We start from the raw sequence: 22,504 nt of genomic DNA, 5'->3' as shown, positions 1-22,504 counted from the left end.
AGACATGCCGTGGGCAGGCCTCTGCCACCTGCATGGTCAACCTCTCTTTTGTATCAACAATGCTGGTGGAGGTGGACCCTGACCTATCCCGATGGCAGGTGCCATGCTGATGGCAAGGGAGGGCTGCTCTCGATGGGAAAACCAAGGCCCGAAAAAGCAGGGACAAGCTGGGATGAGAGGCAGAATTCAACATGATGGGGTTTCAACAGCAAGTTATTAAAATAAGTCTTAAAAACAAGTTATTTGTGAACCTAAAACTGCTCTTAAAAAAAGCCTGTCAATGAAAAAGGATAAGTTATTAAAAACAATCAGTTATTAAAGTAAGTCTTATACTAAAAAAATTTAAAAACATGTCCCTGCTCTTTGTTCTGCCTCCCCCAAGGGAAGGGGGTGAGAATCTTTTTCCCCCGGACTCCCCCAGAGCCATCTGTTTCTGGTCTTGAGAGGTGGCCCCTGTAGTCGCTCGCTGAAGACCTGCTACGAAGCCTGCTAATTGCTTCCCTTACTGCATTTCCTGGCCATGAAGTCCCCACTAAGCAGGGCCTTGATTCATTATCCCCATTTTACAGATAAGGAGCACTGAGGTTCAGAGAGATCTTACTCCCTACAAAGGCTCTCTGACATCCCTTGTCGAGGGGGCGCTGGGACCTCGGGGCTGGAGGGGACACCAGCTCCCCCTTTGGAGGACATCTGTAGAGGTGCACAGATCCAGCCCTGCAAGTGCACCCCTGGCACTGCCTTGCCCCATGTGCACTGTGACAGCCCTCCAACAGGACTAAGGAGCCCACACACCTTTCTGGAGCCCCTGCCAGGTGTAAGGCACTCAGGTGCGGTGACCTCAAGCACATGTGGAGTCCTCATACAGCCTCTCCATGCAGGAGAAGTTCAGTAACCCCCTAAGACTTAAATACCCAACCCAGGGCCCTCCTGTAGCCCAGTGATTGTGATGTGGGTGGAGAAGACAGAGAACACTTTTGGCTTCCTGGATGAAGATTCTGGGGAGAGCAGGGCCTTGAGGAACTGTCTGGGGTCTGCGAGTAGCAGGGCCTGTCCACCGCCGGGCTCTTCCCATTGGCTGAGTCATTCACCATGTGTTTATTAAGCTCTCAAGCTTGCCAACTCAAGTGCTAGGCTCTGGGATGTGGAGATGGAGACCACCAACCCCTGCCTTGAGCCGGTGGGTTCCATGGGGTTCCCAGGCAGGGAAATCAGTCCTCACAGCCTGGGCCAAAGGGAGACTCTAGACAATCAGAAGCACAGAGAAAGGAAAGTCTACCAGTGAAGAGTGTAAGGACAGCAGGACTGAGTGGAAACCCTCCACACGACCCTGTCTGTCAAACGACACAGCAACTATTCCACAGAGGGCACGACTTAGCTCCAGGAATAGATTTCTTTCTGTTAGGGAGCCCAAATTCATGGGGAAAACTCAGGCGTTGTTATTTTGAGGACCAGAACCAGTAGGGGTGGCCCTTGTATTTCTGGTTCATGTCAGGGTGCAAGCGTTTGCCCCCCGACTGTGGTTGTGATGGGTTCAGAGCTGTTGGCAGTGGGCCCAGGGGCCATTGTGCCATTGTGGCCTCTGCAGCAGTGTGGAGAGCCGGGAGAGAGGGGAGCAGGGCAGGGAGCAGGGGCCCAGGGTTGGCCAGTTTACATCAGGGAAGGCTCCCCGGAGAAGGTGGTGCCTGAGCAGAGGTTTGCAGAAGAGTGGGCCAGCATCTGCAAAGGCACAGGCGTTTGTTCTTCCTTTACCTCCAGCCTCTCCAGAGGCAGCAGGGTGAAAGCCTGCTGGTGGGGTGGCCTGCAGGCTGATGGGGGTGTCGGGCCCAGGTTTCCAAGCTGTCAGGGTACAGGGGTGTGTGTGCGGGGGGCGAGCTGAGGCTCTGCCTGACCTCACACAGTCAGTGTAGACACTCAGGGTGGACACTGGGCCCACCCACACTCCGTCGTCCTGCAGCATGGCTTCCCTACCCTGAATGGCAGGGCGCAGCAGGGTGGGCATCACTGGGGCTGTTTGGGGGTTTGGCTTTCTGAGGGGTGAATGACTCTGCTGCTGAAAGGGGGAAATAAAGTGGACAAGTGAACCCCCAGACAGGGAGAATCCAGCGCTCCCTGGAGGGAGGTGTCTCCAAGACTCAGCCCCTTTGGTGGGGTCTCTCAGTCAAAATCAGCAAGGGAATTGTTTATCCACTTACTTATTTACATACTTCCTGAGAGTCATTGAACTGAGAATGAGATCCACGTCTCCACACGGAAAAACTGACACGCCCAAAACAAAGTGAAAACAAGACTCAAAGTATATGCTGGCAACCTCGGTAGTGCGTGCTCCAGGCAGCCACAGAATCTCAGGCGGTTTATAACCTTTCTGTTTATCTCCTTTTAAGGAATATTATCTTTTCACTTGCAAATGTTTGCAAACCTCCACAAGGACTTTCTATTGCAATATGTGCAAACATACATAAAAGTAGAGAGAACAAAGAATTCCTGTGCGTCCACCCCCCCAGTTTCAATGGTTATTAACCTTCTTCCTTTCTTGTTCTGCCAGCCACCCTCATTTTGTGAAGTTTGTTTGAGCAAAATCAGACATTGTGTCATGTCACCTATAAGTGCTTCAGGTGTTTTCGTAACCAGGGGTCTTGAACCCCAAGGTTCAGGTGTCTTTGGTGGTCTGGGGAGTCTATGATTCCCTTCTTGGAATAATGTTTTAAAAGCCTAGGATAAAACATGTAAGACTGTAAAGGAAACCTATCATATATATATAACATACATCTATTATACTGAAATATAGTGATTGAAGTATTTTAAAATGTGTGGTGTGGTAATACGTGAGTGTCCTTGTTAATATATTATATCATGAGATCTAACAGCAGTCCTATAACTGCTGTTATGTGGAAGGAAACCCAAGGAGCACAGCCAGCCCCAGGGCTGGGGCGGGTGCAGACTCCCTAGTGCCTTCCCTGATTTGGGAAGCAGTGAGGAGCAGTGGACAGCACGTGAGCTCTCGGTCAGACAAGCTTCGTGATCCTGTCTCCATGACACTTCCTGCTATGTGACCTTGGGTAAGTCACATGGCCTTGGGTAGGTCACTTGGCTTCTTGGGGCATATTAGTCATCTATAACATCTTTCCAGTGGTGAAAACATAAAATAACACAAAGCGTGGACCCAGGATGGGCTCAGGGAATGTGTGTGTCTTCCTCCCTCCCTGCCCTGCAACCCTGTGAATTGCCCTGAGAAAGGCTTAGAGTCTGGACATGAACCCAAGCATCAGAGGAGTGATCCAGGGACAGAAGCCAGAGAGGGAGGGGCTCCTCAGTCTTCTCCCTGAGCCGGGAGGTAGCTCAGAAGGCCCAAGGGTCAAAGGACATCATCCCAGGCTCGCCACCATTGCCTGCCCGCTGGCCGGACACCGCTGACTGCCCTGTCTTCCCTCACAGTGGGCTCTGTGGGTCACTCCCAGCTGCTTCCAGCGGAGCCTCCCAGGTCAGGCCCAGCCCTGTGACCTGCCTACCTGCGGGACACAGCTCTGTAGCCCATTGAGGTCTCCACCTTTGGTCCCTTGAGAAAGTGAGTAGGGGCTGAGCTGAGGGGGCTCTACGTGAGACGTGAGGAGAGGTCTCACTGAAGGTCTTTGGCTCCTGTCCTTGCTGGAATTCCTCCTCCCCCAACAGGCGCCCCTGGAGCCCTCCTGGTGGGGTGACCTGCCCCGGGGGGCATGGAGCACTGGTCCTAGAGTCCAGAGCTCCAGGCTCTCACCCTGACCAGGGAGGCAGGCCAGCCCTCTCTGGAGCCTTGTCAGGTTACTACCCTCACCCCAACTCACCGGAAAAACCCATTGTGTTCCTTGCACAAACATTGAGTGTCCACTGCAATTGGAGTCCTAAGGATGCAGAACAGACACTACCCTCCATGTTATTTTAAACAATCATCTTGTAAGGAATAGAATCTTACACGGAGACCAGTGAGAAGCAGAAGAGGATGCCACAAAGATCTGGAAGCAGGGGTGCTTCCCAGAGGAGGGGCTGACCTCCAAGCAGGAGTCGGATGAGCCTGCAGGCTGTGTCGGTTCCATAAGACAAAAGCCTCCAGGTGCAGAGAGTGCCTTTGGGTCAGAATGGAGGAAATTGCTCTCCGCCTAAGATCCTGGCCACCCCTGCTGGAGCCCCCACCCCTCACCATCACTCTTCTGCCTCTCTCCTTGCTTCTTTCCCTTCCCTGTCCAGGCCAGGGGGTCCTAGAAAACAGAAGACAGCAGGCTAAGAGGCTCAGGTCCCCAACATATTCCATGTCCTTGTCCCAGGCCAAGGGAAGGGCTCAGGGGCTTAGTGCCCCAGGAGTCTGGCCAGGGTCCTGGGAGGGGGAGTAAAGGAAAGAGGGGGACCTGATTGGTTGGTGAAGGGAAGAGGGGTCAGGAGAGGGAGGAGGGTTCCCCTGAGGCCTCTGCAGGAGACAAGCAGGAATGTGGGGGGTGGGGGAGGGGCAGGGGGAGTCTCACCTGTCCCCTGTCCCAGGACACCCTCTCTGTCCTGCTCCGTAGTCAGATACCGAAGGTCTAAGGTCGTTCTAGAGCTTGGCTCTGCCTAGATCCCTGGCACTGACCCTCGGGGGTTCTTGCCATCAGAGGCAGATTAAGGTTGGTTGAGGCCCTGGGCGCAGAAGAAAATATTGGGCCCCTTTAAAAAAAGAGAGAGACAGGGAAAATAAAAATATTTATACGCACAGAAAACTATTTTTAAAACCATAAATGAAACAAGTACATATCCACAAACTAATTTACATCCCTGCGTATTTGCGTATATCGTAAGTCTGCACTGCAGGAGAACCTTTGTAAGTATGAAGTAGCAAATACGATTCTATTGCTCCAGTGAGTGGTAGCGCAGCCGCGCGGGGCCTATGCAGCGTAGTATGTGTATAGTATGCTGCATAGTAATGAAAATAAGCAAATATAAACATACTATCAGGTTTTACCGCCGATTGTAAACTTATATGTAATGAAAATTGCACATATGAAACCAAACTTGGTGTCATTAGAAAGAGTGTAAAGTTGGGGTTTTGCGGGGCCCTTCAGAGGTCGGGGCTAGGGTGCGCGCCTGGTGCGCCCCCTGTTAAATCCTCCTCTGCTTGCCATGGGGTAACCTGTTCCAGATGACTTTTTCCAAAGTCAGGCCCTGGGAGGTGGCCTGAGCCAGGTGTGTGCTGTCCAAGGCTGGGCATCAGTGACTGTGACTCAAGTTCATGGCACACACCCTACTGCACCTCCTTCTGTTCTCTCTCTGGTCCAGCAGGAGTTGGAGGGTACGTATTGGGAGGGAGAGCCAGAGGCTTAGACACCCTGCTCCGCTGACCTCTGGGGTCAGACCAGCAGCAGCGGATGGAAAGGGAAACAGACAGAAAGACACCACTCCACAGGGGTCTGCTGGGCCTTCTTGGCTATGGAAGACAGTTGGGCCACAGTGTTTACTTGAAGAGCAACCCAGGGTCTGTGCTTTGGTTTCTCTGTCAGTGCACTTTGCCCACACTGCCCCGCTCGCGGAGTGTCTGACCCTGCCTAACGGAAAGCTGGAAGGTGGTGGTATGTGGGCTGGCACTGCCCTCTGGTGGTTATACCTGGAGTTGCTGGGCGCCAGTGCCTGGACCTGGACGGTGCCATCCACTGGGAACCTGGAGGGTCCCCTTCACCTCTCTGTCTTCTCCATGTCACTTCCTTCTTCTTTACCCCAGACTTCCCAGGGACCTCAGAATTGCTTTCTCTGGAGCAGGGGAAATCCAGTTCAGCACATCTGTTCGGCAGGAGTTGAACTGCCCTCTACTGTATGTCCTGTTCTGTGCTGGGTGTTGGGCACTTCTCCCACTTCCGTATAGGACTAGCACCTCTCTAGCTGTTGCTCTGGCCATCATTTTCAGAGCGGACGGGTCTGCAGACGTTCTAGGACTGTCGGGGCCCTTTAAACAAGTGGACTCTGCCGAAAGACCAGCAGTTTCTTTCTCTGCCCCAACCCCCACGGGTTTGCACAGTCAGAAGCAATGAGGCTTTATTTTCCCTGGTGCTGGATCCATAGCTGCGAGGTATGGTCTGGGGCTGGGAGTGCTCCCCAGGTGTCCCTCCCTACTTTATAAAACATGTGACTGCGCTTTCCACCAGCCTGCTGCTGTCTCTGCTGTTGCCGTCACCACACTGCTTCATCTGTGCCCCGGCTCTGCCGCCCCCTACTTGTCTGGCTGAGTATTTTTTCTTTTTATCTTTGTTGGACTTCCATGCAGCTCGATTTTCTGGAACTTCTGGTTGTCTCTAGTTTTGAGGTAGTTGTATTCCTTCTTAGTTGTGGAGGGAGATGCAGCGTGTCCATTGAGGCCTCCATCTTGGCCAGAAGTAAAATATAAACTTAAAAAAAAAAGAATGCTATATGGGAGTGATGACAATGCCCATTATCTTGATTGTGATGATAGTTTCAAAAGTCTATATGTATATCAAAATTGATCAAATTATACAATTTAAAACTGTATAGTTATAACTTGTAAATGTCAATTGTACCTCGATAAGGCTGTTTTCAAAAGGAAAACCAAGGAATAAAGTATTGATAAATGCTACAACATGGCTGAACCTTGAAAACATGCTAAGTGATGCTAAGTGAAAGAGGCCAGACACAAAAGGTCACATATTATATAACTTTATTTATATGAAATGTCTAGAGTAGGCAAATCCATAGAGATAGAAAGCAGATCAGTGGTTACCGGGGCAGGGAGCGAGGGGAGAGGGGAATGTCTACTAATGGGTATGGGGTTTCATTCTGAGGTGATGAAAAAATCACTAATTGGACACTTTTATGTGATAAACTTTATGGTATGCAAACTATAGCTTAAAAAAAAAGAGTGATAGGGTTGTTATGGACTAAATGTTTGTGTCCCCCCAAATTGGTATGTGGAAATCCTAACTCCCAGGGTAATGGTATTAGGAGGTGGGGCCTTTTGGAAGTAATTAGGTCACAAACTCTCATTAAAGGGAGCTAGTCTTTAAAAAGAGACCCTAGAGAGCCCCCCTCCTTCTGTCCATGTGAGGACACCATGGGAGAAGATGGTTATCTATGAACCAGGAAGTGGGCCCTCACCAGACAGTGAATCTTGGACTTCCAGCCTTCAGAACCATGAGAAATGTTTTCGCTGTTTGTAAGCTACCCAGTCTATGGTGCTTTGTTAAAGTAGCCTGAACAAACTAAGACTCTGTGCCTGGTATTTATATTGATTGAGTAATCAATATTTGTGAATGAATAAATGAGTCCAGATAGAAGGAAACATTCTTATTACAATGCCTCAGAGCTAATGGACAGGGAGCCCTGATCCTCCTTCCTGGGTTGTGTCTCTTGTTTCAGGCTGTGTGACACCTTGTCAGCAGGCCTCTGTCCCACATGCACCTTGGGCCTCTGTCCTGGGCTCAGGCTTGGAGTGGTGGCTGTGGGGAAGGAGCTCCTGGAATTTCCTAGGCTTGACAGGCGTATGAGTGAGAGGGATAGACCAGAGAAGGAGTCACACGGGCGGAGGGCGTGGGGAAGAGATTTCCACACTAAGTGAGGATGAGGCCTCAACAGCAGAAGAGCTGAAGAGGAGAGACGCCAGAAATATGTAGGAGGTACATTAAGCCAGACTTGGTGCCTGGGTATTGAAGAGAAGGGAACAGGGGCACCAAGAACCATCCCAAAGTTTTAAAAGAGTCAGTGCCACAGCCACTTCTTCTTTTTGCCTGCAGTCTGCTCCAGTCCCAAGGCTTAGAAATGGCCACTGGATTCCTCTGCCCTCTACAGTTCATTCAGGATTTACGGCGACCCCGTAGGTATCCGGCCCGTGCTGGGCGCAGAGGGACACGCACCGTGCGCCGAAGGGGTACAGACACACTCTGACCACTGCTCGTCAGCTCTGGGCCGTGGGGGACGGAGGCGGAGTTGTCTTGACCCGGAGACGTCCAAGCGGGGTCTCCGGGAAGAACAGGAGTTTGCCGGGGTGGAAAGAGGTGGGCAAAGTGAATGCGGGCTGGAGGTAAATCTTGAGGAAAGATAATAAGGCGAGTTAAAGAATAAGAACGAGATCTGTGGAGGGTTGTGGAGGGCTGGAGTACGACGGGTGTGAACGTGGAGATTGGTGAGTATGCGACGCGCCAGACTGGGCAGCGCGTGGAGACCGTTCTGGAGTTTGGGTTGATCTCTCAACCCTCAGGGAAAGACACAACGTTGCCCTAAGTCACAGGTCAACAGCAGGGAAGGCAGCTGAAACCCAGACAAGAGAGGAGGGAGGGGGTGTCACCAGTTGAGGACCTCCAAGTCCCCAAGAAACTGCGGTTTTGGGCAGAACCATTCTCTGAGGTGGAGAGGAGAGGAGAAGCTCTGCACTCAAAACCAAGCCCATGGAACCAGCTGGAACCCCCATTCGAGTCTTCTCGCTTTTCTTTTACTTTTTTTCCGCTCTGTTCCACCGCCGTTAGCTTGCCCCCGTGCGAGCTCCGATCCCGAGCACCACTAGTTGCTCCTCGGCCGCCCCCTCCCGCTCGTGGTTCGGCCCGGAGGGCGCCCAGCCAGGCGCAGGTTATAAAGGCCGAGCTGTTGCAGCTGACTACGGACCGAAGATGCGCCCGAAGGAGTCCCGCCAGGGCTGCGCCGGAGATGGGCCCGGGAATTCCCCAGCTATCACCCCCATCCCCCCGCCCGCAGCCAGCCCCGCTCTGGAGCCCCCCGCGGAGCCTGAACCCGCCCTGGAGCAGGCACCCGCTGCTGGACAGGGAGAAGGATCTGGAGCCCCGGCTGTCTCGGGACCCCCAGCCGGAGCTTGCCCGGCCTCCGAGGCTGGATCAGAGGGGGGACCCCAGGGTGGGTCAGAATTCTCGACCGTCCAGGGGAATGCCCAGTCTGTGCCCAGCAACTCGGATGCGCCGAGGTCCCGCTTCATATTCCAAGGGCCTCTTGGTCCCCAGGCCACTGGGCTGGGGACTGGAAAGGCAGCGGACATCGGGAAGACGCCGGCTGCCTATATCGGCTGGCGGCCGGGGATATCAGGCATCGAGCGTGCCACCTTTATTCGGGAGCTGGAAGAAGGTAAACCGGGTCCCGGGACCCTGAAGCGGGTGGGACTAGGGCAGCTCCAGAGAGAAGGAGGCGCCGTCGGGTCCTGGCGCTCCAGCCCCTCTGGCCCTCAGTCTCACCCCTCCACCCACCCACGAGATGTCACTGTCTGCAATGCCTATCCGGTCGGCTCTTTCCCACCTCCTCTTCTCTTCGTCCCTGATTTCCGTCAGTGGATCAAGTCCCGGGACCCGCGCGTCACCCCCCTCCCCAACACTGCGCGCCTGTTGCTGCGGCAGATCTGCGCATTCTCCTGCCCACCTCCCCGGTCTACCGCAGTGCCAGGAGGGGGGCGGGGGGCTGCGGGAGGGCGCTGCCCGGCGTGCTCTGAGCCTGCGCTGGCCCGCAGCGCCAGAGACCGGAAGGTGGGTGGGCAAAGGGGGAGGTTTTGCCAACCTCTTGGCTGCCGGAGGTGGGCGGCCCTCTGGCAGAATCTGCCCCTTCTTTTCCCTCGCATCCTTCTCTGGGTCGCTGGAGATCTCTGGATTGGGTCTAAAGCCTCAGGTGCCCCTACTCCAGTGCCAAAGAAATCTCTTTCCCTCTCCTCTCCATGCGCAACAGGTGCAGGTGTGTGTGTGTGTGTGTGTGTGTGTGTGTGTGAGACTTTATGACCCACAAGGTGTGTGTGTGTGTGTGTGTGACTGAGACTGTTTTTATGACCCACAAGGCCCCAATAAGCTGGGCACGGCTCCCCTCTGGCTAAAGGGTGATGAGTCAGTCTGCTGCTGGGCTCGCACTAGCTGCCTCCATTCTCCTAGTGCCAGGGACCCAGGCATACTGCAAACCCATTTCCACCTGAGCCTGGAAGACTGTGATCTCCTTACCTCACTCGGGCCCCTCCAACAACAACAACAAAGAAAAGAAAAAGAAAAAGAAAAAAATAAAAAAGAAAGAAAGAAAGAGTCCAGTTGGCACTGGGAGCAGGGAAGGGAGTCCTGAGCACCAGGGGTGTGGAGAGGCTAATGGCGGCAGGAAGGAGCTCAGTCTCCTCCCTTGTTGTTGATCTGGCTGCTCCACTTTCTCTTGCAGCGCTGTGTCCTGACCGACTCCTGTCAGCCAAGAAGATCACCCAAGAAGATATCAAACTGATGTTAAATTTGCTAGAGAAGGTCTGCTGCCTTCCCTACCCTGGCTGGCCACCCCGCCGATCCTTAGCCAGGCCCCTGTTTTAATTCTGTCCTGGAGGGGGGCGGGGTCTGGTCTATTTCCTGCCTGGCTACCTCTCTAGGGGCCAAGCTGGGAGTCCCTTTTCTGAAAGGCAGGTATATGTAAGATGTCCAGACTGAAGAGCTTTTAGAGCTGTCTGGTCTGATCTGCTCTTTTTCCATAAGGGGAAACTGAGTTAGGTCCCACAGTGGGTGAATGGCAGACTCTTGGCTAGTACTCTGGAGAACTAGGGGATGGCGGGCGGGGGGTGGGGAGTTTCCCCTAGTGGCCTAGCTTCCCTCTGACCCCTGTGTACCCCTTAGTTTCTCCCACCCGTCTGGGAGATCCCAGAAACCAGGAATTTCTTTCCCATGGATGGGGGTCCCTCTGCAGAGAGAGCGGGACCTGAATTCAGCAGCTCGCATAGGCCAGTCCCTGTCGAAACAGAATGGTGTTCTGATGGAGGAGAACAGCAAGCTGGAGGCCATGCTGGGCACAGCCAGGGAGGAGGTAACTGGGCAGGAAGAGGGGTGAGGGGCGTGCCCTTTCAGGCCTGCCTATGGCCTCCTTTGCCCCGCCCTGACCCAGGGCTACTCTCTCCGTGCCAGATTTTACACCTTAGACACCAGGTGGGCTTGCGGGATGACCTCCTTCAACTCTACTCAGACTCTGATGATGATGAGGAGGAAGAGGAGAGGGAGGAAGATGAGGAGGAAGAAGAGGAGGAGAGGGAGGAAGATGAGGAAGAAGAAGAGGTAGAGGAGCAGGAGGAAGAAGAGGAGCAGCAGCATGATCATTCCTATGAAGCCCCTGAGCTGTAAGTGTCCTGCCTTTGCACCTGGATGACCTCAGTTTTCTTGTTTGCAAACAGGGATGTGGACAGACACTGTACCTGCCAGCAGGGTTGCTAGGGCTGAGACTGCCACACTTAGCCCAGGTGGGCTGGGAGCTGGGTCCCTCTGCAGCCCGACCCCTGGCAGCGCCCTGACTCCCATCACTCCCTCCCTAGGACACCTCTGACTGAATCAGAGCTGCTGCACCACTGCCCGCAGCTAGAAGCCCTGCAGGAGCAGCTGAGGCTGCTGGAGGAGGAAAATGAGCAGCTGAGAGAGGAGGTGAGATGGGGGAGGAGGGCTAGCCTGCAGACAGGGGGTGTTGACTCTCCTGATCCTTCTTCTCTCCCTCCTTCCAGACCTCTCAACTTGATGCCCTTGAAGAGGAGGAGATGCTTATACTGGAATGTGTGGAGCAGTTTGGTACGTGAAGTTGTAACTTGGGGTACGGGGTTGTTTCATGGAGCAGAGGCAGAACGCAGGACTCAGACCTAGGTTCAGTCCCAGTTCTGGCACTTCTTAGCTGTGTGAGCTTGGACAAGTTCCTTGACATTTCTGAACTTTCATCTTTAGAATGGGGATTAATAATCTTAGTCCTGCTGACCTCTCCAGGGGTTACAGCTGAGGAAATTCTTTGTGTAAACTGTGAAGAGCTATACAGAGGCTGTGGGTCTCTCAAAGCCAGTCTCCTTTTGCTATTTGGGGTAAGGGGAGGAGGGGACTGTAAGCAGGGAAAGGAGGGAGCTGTGAACTTCTGAAGACCAGGCACCCCAAGGCCCTGGGGCAGGGGCACTTCAGAGTTCCATCTTAGACAGTGGCTTTGCCTGGCACTGTGCGTTTATGAAGATGAGTGAGGCCCAGCATTTGTCCCTGAAGAGCTCAAGTCTGACTGGTAAGATGCAGACTCAAGGTGGCAACAGCTGTTCCCTTCACCTGAAACCCTACCTTTCTTTCCCTTGAGTTCCCCAGCTCCCCAAATGGCCCCACTGGTTCCCAGATCCCCAATAGGAGCCAGTCCTCACAGTCTGTTGCTTTGTCCTCCTAGAAAGGAACAAGTCTCTTCCTCCCTATTCCGCTGCCTCTAGCCCAGGCTACCTCTTAACTGGCCTCCCTGCCTCCGCTTCTGCCTTTCCAGACCCTTCTGCACGCAGCCCAAATGAATTTTCTAAAAGCAAATTTGCCTATGTCTCTCTTCTTCCTAAAGCCTCCAAATAACTTCCTACTGGCCAAAGGATAAAGTCCTACCTCTCTACCCAGCCTTTGAGATCTGGGCCCTGCCCAATGCCCTAGCCACTCTGTCTGGGTGTCTTGTGATGGCTTCTGGGCCTCCCCACACCCAACCTGGGCCATTTCTTCCCTTCTGCCCGGCTGAGCCCCGTTGCCCCATGGAGGTCTTTGCTTCGAAGCTTTGCAAGCAAGTCTGGGCTGGGTACCATAGCTGTGATCCCCAATGTGTCCTTTACAGCTGCTCCATCACAGTCAGTAGGGCACCCCATTGTGACTTCCATCAATCCTTGTGAGACTGGAGTTGAGTGTGCGCTGGGACTTGGTCTTGTTGACTGCTCACCCAGTGCCCTGCTCTGTGTCAGTCAATAACGGGTTATTGGAAAGAAGACCTGAGTTAGGAATGCTACCTCAGTGGACCCAAGGGTGCTCTGCAGGAGCTGAGAGTTGGGGTAGACAGAGGCCTCTGGGAGGACCACAACTGGCCCCTAGAGTCCAGGGGAGCCAGGGCTGACCTGTCCTCACTCCTTCTCAGCGGAGGCCAGCCAGCAGATGGCTGAGCTGTCGGAGGTGCTGGTGCTCAAGATGGAGAACTATGACCAGCAGCAGAAGGAGGTCACCCAGCTGCGGACCCAGGTCACCAACCTGCAGCAGCGCTGCCAGTCGGTGCGTCGGGTGGTGTGTGTGTGTCCCTCCTTGTGCTGTGGTCCCATGGGGCCCAAGGCATCTTTTCCCTGCCCCTACCTCCTGGAGCTGTCGGCTCAGCCAGGCCCCAGGCCAGAGACATTTGGAGGAGACCTCCCCAGAGCCTCCCGACCCTGCCCTCTCATCCCAAGGAAGGGACCAAGGTGTTCCAGGAATCAGGCCACATAACCGCCACTTCCCCCTTATTTGGCCTTATTTCATATGACCTCCTATTTAAAGGGCTCCCAAAGGCTCACTGATGTGCCTGGGAAGACTTGCTGGAAGAAGGGGTGCATGGAAGCGGGGGTGCGTGGCAGTGGGAGGCTTAGGGTGGGGCTCGCCCATCTTGGGTTCTTCCATCCAGTATGGGGCTGAGACTGAGAAGTTGCAGCAGCAGCTGGCTTCGGAGAAAGAAATCCAGATGCAGCTCCAAGACGAGGTGAGGCTCCCTCTGGGCTCCTGCCCCGGTCCTTGAGAGCCTCTGACTGACTCTCCTGGGAGGACAGGCTCCTTGCAGCAGGGCTGGGTCTGTCTCTCTCTTTGCCCTCAGTGTCTGGCACTGGGCCTGGCGGGTGGAAGTTCAGTTGGAGTCTGAGTAGAGTGGAGTCCAGGGACATGCCTGGGGTCACCCTGCACGTCATGCGGGTCTAGAGTCTGGGCTTCTTGCCTCTTAGCCCAGCTTCCTGGCCCCCTAGGGAAATAGTAGGCTGGGTGTGCCTGGGTCCCAACACCACCTGTGGATGGGTTCCAGTTGCAGGACCTTCGGGAGAAGTACATGGAGTGTGGGGGCACGCTGACCGAAGACCAGGAAGATGTGAAGACCCTCCACCAGCAAGCCCCAGTGTCCACAGGCCCCGTCACCCACTATACATACACTATACCTCTGGTGAGGACCCCCTGCCTGCGGCCTTTCATTTGTGTCCCCTGTGACTCAGCCTGGCTAGATAATTTCTATCCCTAGTCCCTTTCTGTGCCTGGAAGGGGGGGCGGGGTTCAGTGGGGACCCTCTGGTAATGTCCCCCCTCCTCTGCAGGAGGCACTTCCTGATTTCCAGGAGTCCCTGGCTAAGGAGCTCAGAAAGTCTATGAAGAGAATGACCTCAAACCCTGTGTTATTTATGGAAAGGTACGCTGCTGGGCCCCCAGACCCTTGCTGACCCCCACTCACTCTTGCCTTTCCTGTAGTGGGAGGGATTTGCCCTCCTGTTTTTCCCTTCCTTCACCAGAAGTGCCCCTCCTCCTGCCTCCTTACCCCCACCTTGATTCCTGCCCAGCCCCTCCCATTCCCCTGCCCTTTTCTTTACCCACAAAGTCAGGACCTGGGCTCCTCATTTCTCCCTGGAACTTTTTGCTTGCTGGGGCCCCAGGGACTTTGCAGTTTTAGCTGGGCAGTGATGGCCCTTCTCTCTGTTGAAGGAATTATGAAATGAACTCAGAGGAGACTTTAAACCTGGGGTAAGCCCACCAGGGGCTCCCCGATCACCTTCCCTCACCTTTCAGCAGCCTTAAGCTAGTTCTGCAACGCTCCAGCCCTGGACAAGGCCCAGATCTCTGCTGAGTGGAAAGTTGTTCTGGGAAGGAGCTGCTTCCTTTTATTTCACCTCTTGCCCCATCGGTGGCTGTCCCATTTAAGGCAGCTCCTAGTTGAGACCAGAGCCTTCCCTTTACCTGCCCAGGGGCTGAGAGGCAAATGGGCACTGGCCTAGGAGCTGAAAACACCTGGAACTGAGTCCCAGTTTTGATCCCTTTATTGGCTGTGTGCCCTTGGACAAGTCATTTGACCTTTCTGAGCCTTACTGAAATGGATTTGTTCCTATGACAACTAGCTGTGGGATGGGGTATAAAGGTTAAATAATGAAAGAGGGGGCAGTGGCAATATTATCCCTATTTGTCCCTGTTGGGCAGCAGGGTCAGGAGTCGAAGGGAAGTGTTATGCAGTGTTAGAGACCTCCTTTCTACTGGGAGCCTGGGCTAGCTAGGTGTTTGAAGCCTTGAAACTGGTACCCAGCTCCCCTCCTTGACTGGCACAGAACTGTGCTGTAGTTCTGGGTCTGTGCGTAGGCCGAGCAGAGGGTAGGATTACTCCTCAGCTCTCATGGCTGGAAATGTCGGGGGCAGTGGAAGAGTGGGGCTGGGGGCTCTGGCTGGGGCTGGCTTGCGGGGGCATGGAAAGACTTTCCTGTCTCCCTGCCTAGATCTGAGCTGCACAGCAGTGAGGAGCAAGAACAGGAACAGGGGTCCGAGGCTGAGGAGGGATCCACGCCAGCAGAGGATTTCATGCCTGTGGAGGAGCTGGTGCCTGAGGAGGAGCTGGGGGCCACAGAAGAGGTAGTGCCAGCTGAGGAGGGGGTGACAGAAGAGGCAGAGCTGGTGTCAGAGGAGGCTGAGGCCTGGGAGGAGGTGGAGCCGGAACAGGATGAGGCAACTCGGAGGAATGTGGTGACCTCAGCCCTGGAGGCCAGCAGCTCGCACCTGGACATGAAGTATGTCCTCCAGCAACTGGCCAACTGGCAGGACACCCATTACAAGCCACAGCCGATGCAGAAGACGCCCCAGAAAGGTGAGTGCTCCCATGGGGGCCTCCCACCAGCCAGCCGGACAAGCTGCAGATCGTCAAGCCGATGAAAGGTGAGGGTAGGTGAGCCCCTCGAGTGCTCACTTACCCCAGCCTGGCCCCACCCAGTGTGCTGATTTGCATGGACTCTGTATATCATTTGCATAGGCACCTCAAGTCCCCCTCAGCTGGAACCGGGCCCCAGTGCTCATTTACATGGAATTTGTATAGGATTCCAGATCTCCACCCCCTTTTCTCCTGGGGGCTGGGCTGGGGGTCAGGGCCAGAACTGTAGCTTCCCATGCGCCTCAGCTTCCTGTCTCTGCCTGCCCCCTTCTCCTGTCCCTCATTCTACCTCCTCCATCCCCAAGGCTCCCCAACCCTGCAGCAATGGCAGCAGCAGGCCAAAACAAACATGGGGGGCGGGATCGTGGAGCAGCAGCCCTGGGTGCAGACCGAGGACTTGCGAAGGCTGGAGGAGGACAGGGCCAACCACCCTCCCATGGCCTGGGAGGAAGAGGGGCCTTCTGGGGCCACCCAGGCCACTGGGACAAAGGCCTCCACCAACAAGGGCAGCAGTCGGACCAGTCCCCTGGGTGAGTCTGAAGGTGGGCTAGGGTCTCCTGCTGGGTGGTAGGGGAGGGTCAGGGGCTCCTCTCCCCAGCTAGAAACACCAAAGGTTGGGGACCTGTACCTGCTGAGCGCAGGCTGTATGCTAGGCTGTGCGAGCCCTGCCTTCAAGGAGCTCACAGAGATATCAAAGATGACTTACTGACGCGTGTTATCTTCTTTAATCTTACCTTTGGACCTCTGTGGGTAGGTATTATCATCTCCATTTATTTGGTGAAGAAATTGAGATTCAGAGAACCAAAGTAACTCATTCAAGGTCATACAGCTAGAGTGGATCTGAGCCTGGTCTCTTCACTATTATGCCATAACGACTTCCCTGGCCCAACCCTCTCCTCTGACCCTGTCCGGATGCCTGCCTGGCCTGCTGGGTCAGCCGTGAAGTTTATAACCTGTTGGCAGCCTCACTATTATATCTGGACCATCCCCACTCAGATGGCCCTTTGGTCACCACTGGGTGGCCTCATTAGGGTCACCAGGTAAGGTTGTGCAGGTTGTAAACTGAATGGTGACCTCTGTGGCAGTGGGAAACCTGCCTAACTATGAATGGGGCTGTCTTTTTCTGATATGGCTGACCAGTCCCCAGCCTCTGCCCACTGCCCAGGCCAGGCCTGTGGTCCTCAGGCCCCCGGTTCACATCCACCCCTTCTCTTCCAGGCTTTGCTGTTTCCCAGCAGCCTGCAGAGGCCCCACAGACAACCTGAGGCCCCTTCTTCCGCTGCCTGGCCAAGTCCCAACCCCCCCGCATTCTCCTTCCCCTCCTCCGAATCGGGACCCCCTGTCTGTCACCAGTCCACCCTCTGTCCTGATGAACCTGGGCCGAAGCTTGAGGGCCCAAGCCTTGATCCTCTTCCGGGACAGGCTGAAGGAACCCTGGTGCTCCTTCCGCAGCTGGTGCAAAAGCTGTGGTTGCTGGGCCTGGATCACACGGTGGCTCCGGGCGCAGAAGAAGCCCAGGGGGAGGCCTGCTGGCTTCCAGACCCAGCTCTGAGCTGGGGGAAGTTATCCCGAGTACCCTCCTAACAACATGCCCTTCATCCCCTGCCTCCCAAGTTAAAGGTGGCTCCAAAGTCCTTGTTGACTTTTAGGAGCCTCCATTCTTGGCCCTTTCTTCTCAGTCCCTAATTCCTGTTTGTAACCAGAGTGTTGCTGCGTGTGGGTGAGGAGTCCCTCTGCCCCGTGGTGTGCCTTCCCCCCACCTCTCTGCCTTGGCCTATGAGTGTCCAGCCTCCTGCCCAAGGCCCAGTCACTCCCTTTCACTGTCCTCCCCGCAGTGCTGTTGGTTCCTCCTTCCAGATATTCTCCCATTTCCCACCCTTGACTCATAAACAGCTGGAATCAGGGGCTCAGGAACCCCACTGGTACCTGCCCTGCTCCCTGCAGTGCTTCTCTGCTGTTGCTTGTCAGCCTGTGTATGTGCTGGTGCAGGAAATAAAGTACGTGTGCGCTACCTGGTCCAGTCTCCAGACATCTTTCTCAGGGAGTGTGCATGTGTGTGTGCATGTGTGGGAATGTACTTTGGTGGGGCAAAGTTGTGGAGAGAGGATGGCTCCAATATCAAGTGATGTGCCAGGAGCTTTGATTACACATATTACTTAATCGTATCAACAACCCCTGTGGGATGGTGTCTGTCAGATGAGGAAATAGGCCCAGGCAGGTTAAGTGACCCTCCCAAGGGTCTAACAGCTGGTCGTGGAGCTGGGATTTGAACCTGAGACTTCAGTCCTGATGGTGTGACTAAGTTGGTCGAACATCGTCCTGAAAAGTGAGGGTCACGGCACATGCCTGGGTTGCAGGTTTGTCCCCAGTCGGGGCGCATATGAGAGGCAACCGGGAACTGATAGATGTTTCTCTCTCACATGGATGTTTCTCACCCTCTCTATCTCCCTCCCTTCCCCTCTCTCTAAAAATAAATAAAATCTTGAACCCGAGACTTCAGGCCTCCATAGCCTCCCTTCCTGGTCCTTTCTGCTACAGGGACTCTGACCCAGTGCTCGGCTGCGAAGGCTGAAGCAGGGGTGAGAGTCACTCATTGTTTCAGAGAGAGGTCCCCCAGAAGCAGAAGCAGAGTTGGAACAGGGTTTGAAAACATGTAGTGTATTTGGAAGATGATCCCAGGAAGCATTCTTGGCAGGAGTTGGGGACTTGAGAACCGAAGGAAGCTAATGAAAGGGAGTTTTAGGTACCTGAGACACAATCCTTCTGGGGAACTTTGTGAGGAAGTATAGTGTTTTACAACTCAAAGTGTGGTTCATGGACCAGCATCATTGACATCTTCTGGGAGTTTGTCAGAAATGCAGAATCATGCCTTGGCTGGTATGGCTCAGTTGGTAGAGTGTGATCCTCTAAAGCAAAGGGTCTCCAGTTTGATTCCCGGTCAGGGCACATGCCTAGGTTGTGGTTTCTGTCCTTGGTCAGGTGCATACTAGAGGCAACCAATCGATGTTTCTTTCTCTTATCAATGTTTCTCTCCCTCCCCTCTCTCTCCCTTCCTTCCACTCCCTCTAAAAGAAAAGAAAAAAATAACTGCAGAATCTCAGGTCCTACCCCGGGCCTATAGAGTGAGAGTCTGCATGTTAACATGGTCCCTAGCAATGCACAGGCATGTCAAAGTTGAGGACACACTGAAATAGAGCCCATTTCAGTTATCCCACCCAAGTGGTGGGGAAGCTGGGCAACTCCCATTCGTCATTGGCTGAGGGCTATCCCTGGGAGCATTAATTCACTGGTGTCTGGCCTCCCATACATGGGCTGAGGAAAATTCCCCTGGCAGAGTTAACTGTGCTTGTAGCAGAAGATGGTCAGCACGTACAGAATAGTGAGTGCCAAGGATACGGGCATGGCACCTGGCATCTGCTCCAGTTCGCCCCGTGTACCAACAGAGCACTTTAGCTCCATTGTGGCGTTCACTCTGGCATGACATTGCTTCTTTAAGGTGATGGCTGCTCACAAAATCTTGAAACAGAAGTTTACACCTGGAGGGCAAATGGTCTAAGCGGTGATCCCTACTGCCGCAGCTGGTCCTATTGCCCTAACATGCTATTCTCATCTCTGTCCTCCAACACTCTTCCTGTATTCCACTCACTCTTGGCCAGCTGCTCCAGGTTGCTTTCCTGGTGAAATAACCTAGACCTTCGTTCCTGAGAGGTCTGAACCCTTGGCCACCATGCCCTTTTCAGGCCATGGTTGCTGCGACTTCCTGTTTATGGTTATCAGCAGGCAAGAAGGCCCAAGAGGCCCCTACATTCCAGACCCCGAACATTCCTTCCTTCTTCCACAGCCAGGCAGTGAACCCAGCTCCTTATGCTAATCAGGATCAATAACTTCTGATAGTTATTGACTTTTTTTTTTTTTATTGCTGGTCTAATGGCACAAAGAGCCAAAAACGGCCTGGCAGTAGCTGTACCTTTAGGGTTTAGGGGAGTCTAGTGTATTCATTCCTTGGTGAAAGCATCCTCACCTAGGAGCCAGGATTTCTAGTCCAGAAGTGTCTAGAATTGTGAGGATGGGAAGCACAAACTTGAAGGGCACTCTTGGCAGTGATGGTGATAGGGACCCCCTCCACTCTACCCCTTGGTTCCTGGGCCCATGTGTTCTGGATGTCAGGGCACAGCACTGTATCATAACCACTGGTTCAAAGTATATACTGCATCCTAACCCCCAGGGCACATCCCCGAGTTAGTGCCTTAGCGGCACTTTAAAAAAAATCCTCTCTGGAGTTCACGTTCATTGATTTTAGAGAGAGGGGAAGGGAGGGAGAGAGAGAGGGAGAGAAACATACATGTGAGAAAGAAACATCGAATCATTGCCTCCTGTATGCACCCCAACCAGGGACTGAACCTGCAACCTAGGTAATGTGCCCTGATTGGGAATCCAACATGTGACCTTTCGGTTTATGGGATGATGCACCAACCGACTGAGCCACACAAGGCAGGGCCTGCAGCTTCTGGGTCACGTGGTATATGGTAGGACCAGGTGGATCTCCCAAGGTCATGTGCTCATTGCTGCACATTTTCCACTATGAAGCAAATCCCTGAAGTCATGTTTTATGGGATGTCGTGATGGCAAGTCATTCACTGTAAATCCTTAGATGCTCTGTATTTCTGTAGTGCTGGTGGAGGCACTGCGGGCAGGAAGACAAACTCATACTTAGAACATGTATCAGTCCCCACAAGGGTGGCCCAACACCCCCTGTAGGATGGAAGGTATTTGATGTAGTCAATTGACCAACAAGTAGCTGTTGGTCTCCTTGAGGCATGATCCTACTTCAAGGGCTCACAGTCGGTCTCTGTGGCTGATGGGTCAGATATTCTGCAGAGATAGCAGTTAGACTGATGGTCAGACCCATGCATAACCTCTGTCTCCGCCACCATTGTCACTATTCATGGGTCCGTGGTGCAGGTGTGGAGTGGCTGAAGACTGTGTCTGGCTGACTTCCTTTGCGTGAGCCACCCTGCCTGCCTGGCCGTTGAGGTGGCCGCTCTCAGGTGACACACTTGGTGCCTTCTCCATCATAGATCCATCTACTTGCCTCTTTGCCAGAAATTTTTGTCTCTCACTTTCTAATCTCGTTCCTACAATCCTCTGACCAATCAGGGAGGGGAGCCATCTGCTCCTGCCCAGAAGTCTGTATATATCCTTCCCCCAGGCCGCTTCTTCCTCCACACCAAGTTGATGACCAGGTCACTACTGGAAACTCTTCCCACTGAGAGAATGGTCCCTCGCCCCTGCCTTTTGGGCCCACCGCTGAGTGGGCCATAATTCAGCAGCAGTCTATTTTCAACTTCTACCAACATGTCAAGCCTACTCATTTGTGAACCAGGCCTGGGTTCTTCTTCCTCTATACGCTGGCCACAGGGAACCTCCAATGAGGCCATGGAGATGAGCCGAGGGGAGGTGCAGTAGACGTAGGTACCTGGGGGTGTGGGTGAGTGTTCGATAACTTGTTTGTGCCCTCTCTCTCTACTCAGGCCCAATCTCAGATTCACCATTTACATTCTAAACCTCATCTCTGCTTGTCCCACCCACCCTTGTGATGTGATGGGTCTGAAAATACGCAGCTTGTGATGGGCCACTCTGGTTGCATCGTAACCTAATGTTCAATGGTCAAGTGCTCGTTCCCTACCGGGGCTCAGGAGTAACCAGGAGTGGCTTTTCAAGTAGTAAGTGCTTGTCTTCTGCAGACGACATGGCTTGCTCTGGAATGGGAGTCAGGAAACCATGACCCAGGGGCCAAATCTCGCCCATCACCTATTTTCATACAGCCTGCAAGCAAAGAATGGTTTTCGTGTTTTAAATAATTGCATTTTAAATGTTTATTTGAATACTTACACAATAGTCTTGATTTTGCCTCTTGGCCTGCAAAGCCTGATGTTTTCCATTTGACCCTTTTCGAGCAAGTTTGCGGGCCCTAGGGGTCTGCACTGTGATTCTCCAACTCTCCTCTGTCATGGGCTGGGAGATGCTTCTGGGGGCACTCACTGCCCAGTGTTTCCAGCCTCCCCTGTCCTCAGAAAGCCCTCAGGTGGAGAGTGGCCTGTGCCCGTGGGAGGGTGCCCGGACAGACCCAGGAACAGTGAGGGCGTGTAGGTGCAACACCAACAAATGCTGGCGCCAGCCACTCGCTCATCTGACAGACATTTATTGGATACCTCCTGTTCTTGGCACCAGGAGTACAGCAGGGAAGAGGGACACGTGGTCCCCCCCTTTTACAGCGTCTCCCTTCTAACTGGGGAGGCACACAATAAACTGGCAGACGAAACAACCACAGATCGTGGCACGTGCGCTACAGAAAATATTGTGCCACAATTAGTGAGTAACGGGGGCCGTGTGTGAAGCGGGCGGGACGGAGAGGGTAGGTCTCTGAGGAAGAGGCATTTGAACCAAGGCCGCGAGGAGGAAAAGAACAGCCAACTACATTTGTGCTAGGGAGGGTGCGGGAAAGCAAGGACAAAGGATCTGAGCAGGAAAGAGCATGGCGCCTTTGTGTTAGGGGAAGGAGAGAGAAGGAGGAAGTGTGACGTCCATAGTGGCTCCCACCATGAAGGCTGGCTGTTAGAGCCTTGACGAGGCGCATAGATTTCATTCTAAGTGCAATGGAAAGCCCTGGAAGGTTGGAGTGGCATGATTAGCTGACTTTTAAAAATCTCCCTCTGGTTGTGACCCCCACCCCTTATTCTCTCAGGCACATGTGGATTTTCTTGGTTGCTGTGAAGCTCTGGGGACACCAAGAAGAAAGAGCCAGGACCCGTGCCCCTAGACGGGAGCTCAGCTCTCTCCTGTGCCTCAGCTGTACCCCCAGTCCCCTCCCTTGCCCCATGACACTTGACACAATGTGA

At 53.8% G+C, this 22,504-nt stretch overlaps 1 protein-coding gene across 1 annotated transcript; it reads left to right on the top strand.

The window, feature by feature from the left end:
* The first annotated feature begins 8,581 nt into the window (after positions 1 to 8,581).
* On the top strand, positions 8,582 to 15,904 carry HAP1 (huntingtin associated protein 1). Its single transcript, XM_090291574.1, has 10 exons — positions 8,582 to 9,072; positions 10,129 to 10,208; positions 10,639 to 10,755; positions 10,854 to 11,062; positions 11,255 to 11,360; positions 11,438 to 11,501; positions 12,838 to 12,968; positions 13,351 to 13,425; positions 14,020 to 14,111; positions 15,181 to 15,904. Exons 1-10 carry the CDS (start codon positions 8,607 to 8,609, stop codon positions 15,608 to 15,610), a joined length of 1,770 nt encoding a protein of 589 aa, XP_090147700.1. The 5' UTR covers positions 8,582 to 8,606; the 3' UTR covers positions 15,611 to 15,904.
* Positions 15,905 to 22,504: the final 6,600 nt, after the last annotated feature.

This window comes from Furipterus horrens, unplaced genomic scaffold, assembly GCF_987537825.1.
Source record: "Furipterus horrens unplaced genomic scaffold, mFurHor1.1.pri manual_scaffold_11, whole genome shotgun sequence".
In the NCBI taxonomy this organism is placed as follows: Eukaryota; Metazoa; Chordata; class Mammalia; order Chiroptera; family Furipteridae; genus Furipterus; species Furipterus horrens.
This window is presented reverse-complemented; position numbering and strand designations above follow the sequence as displayed.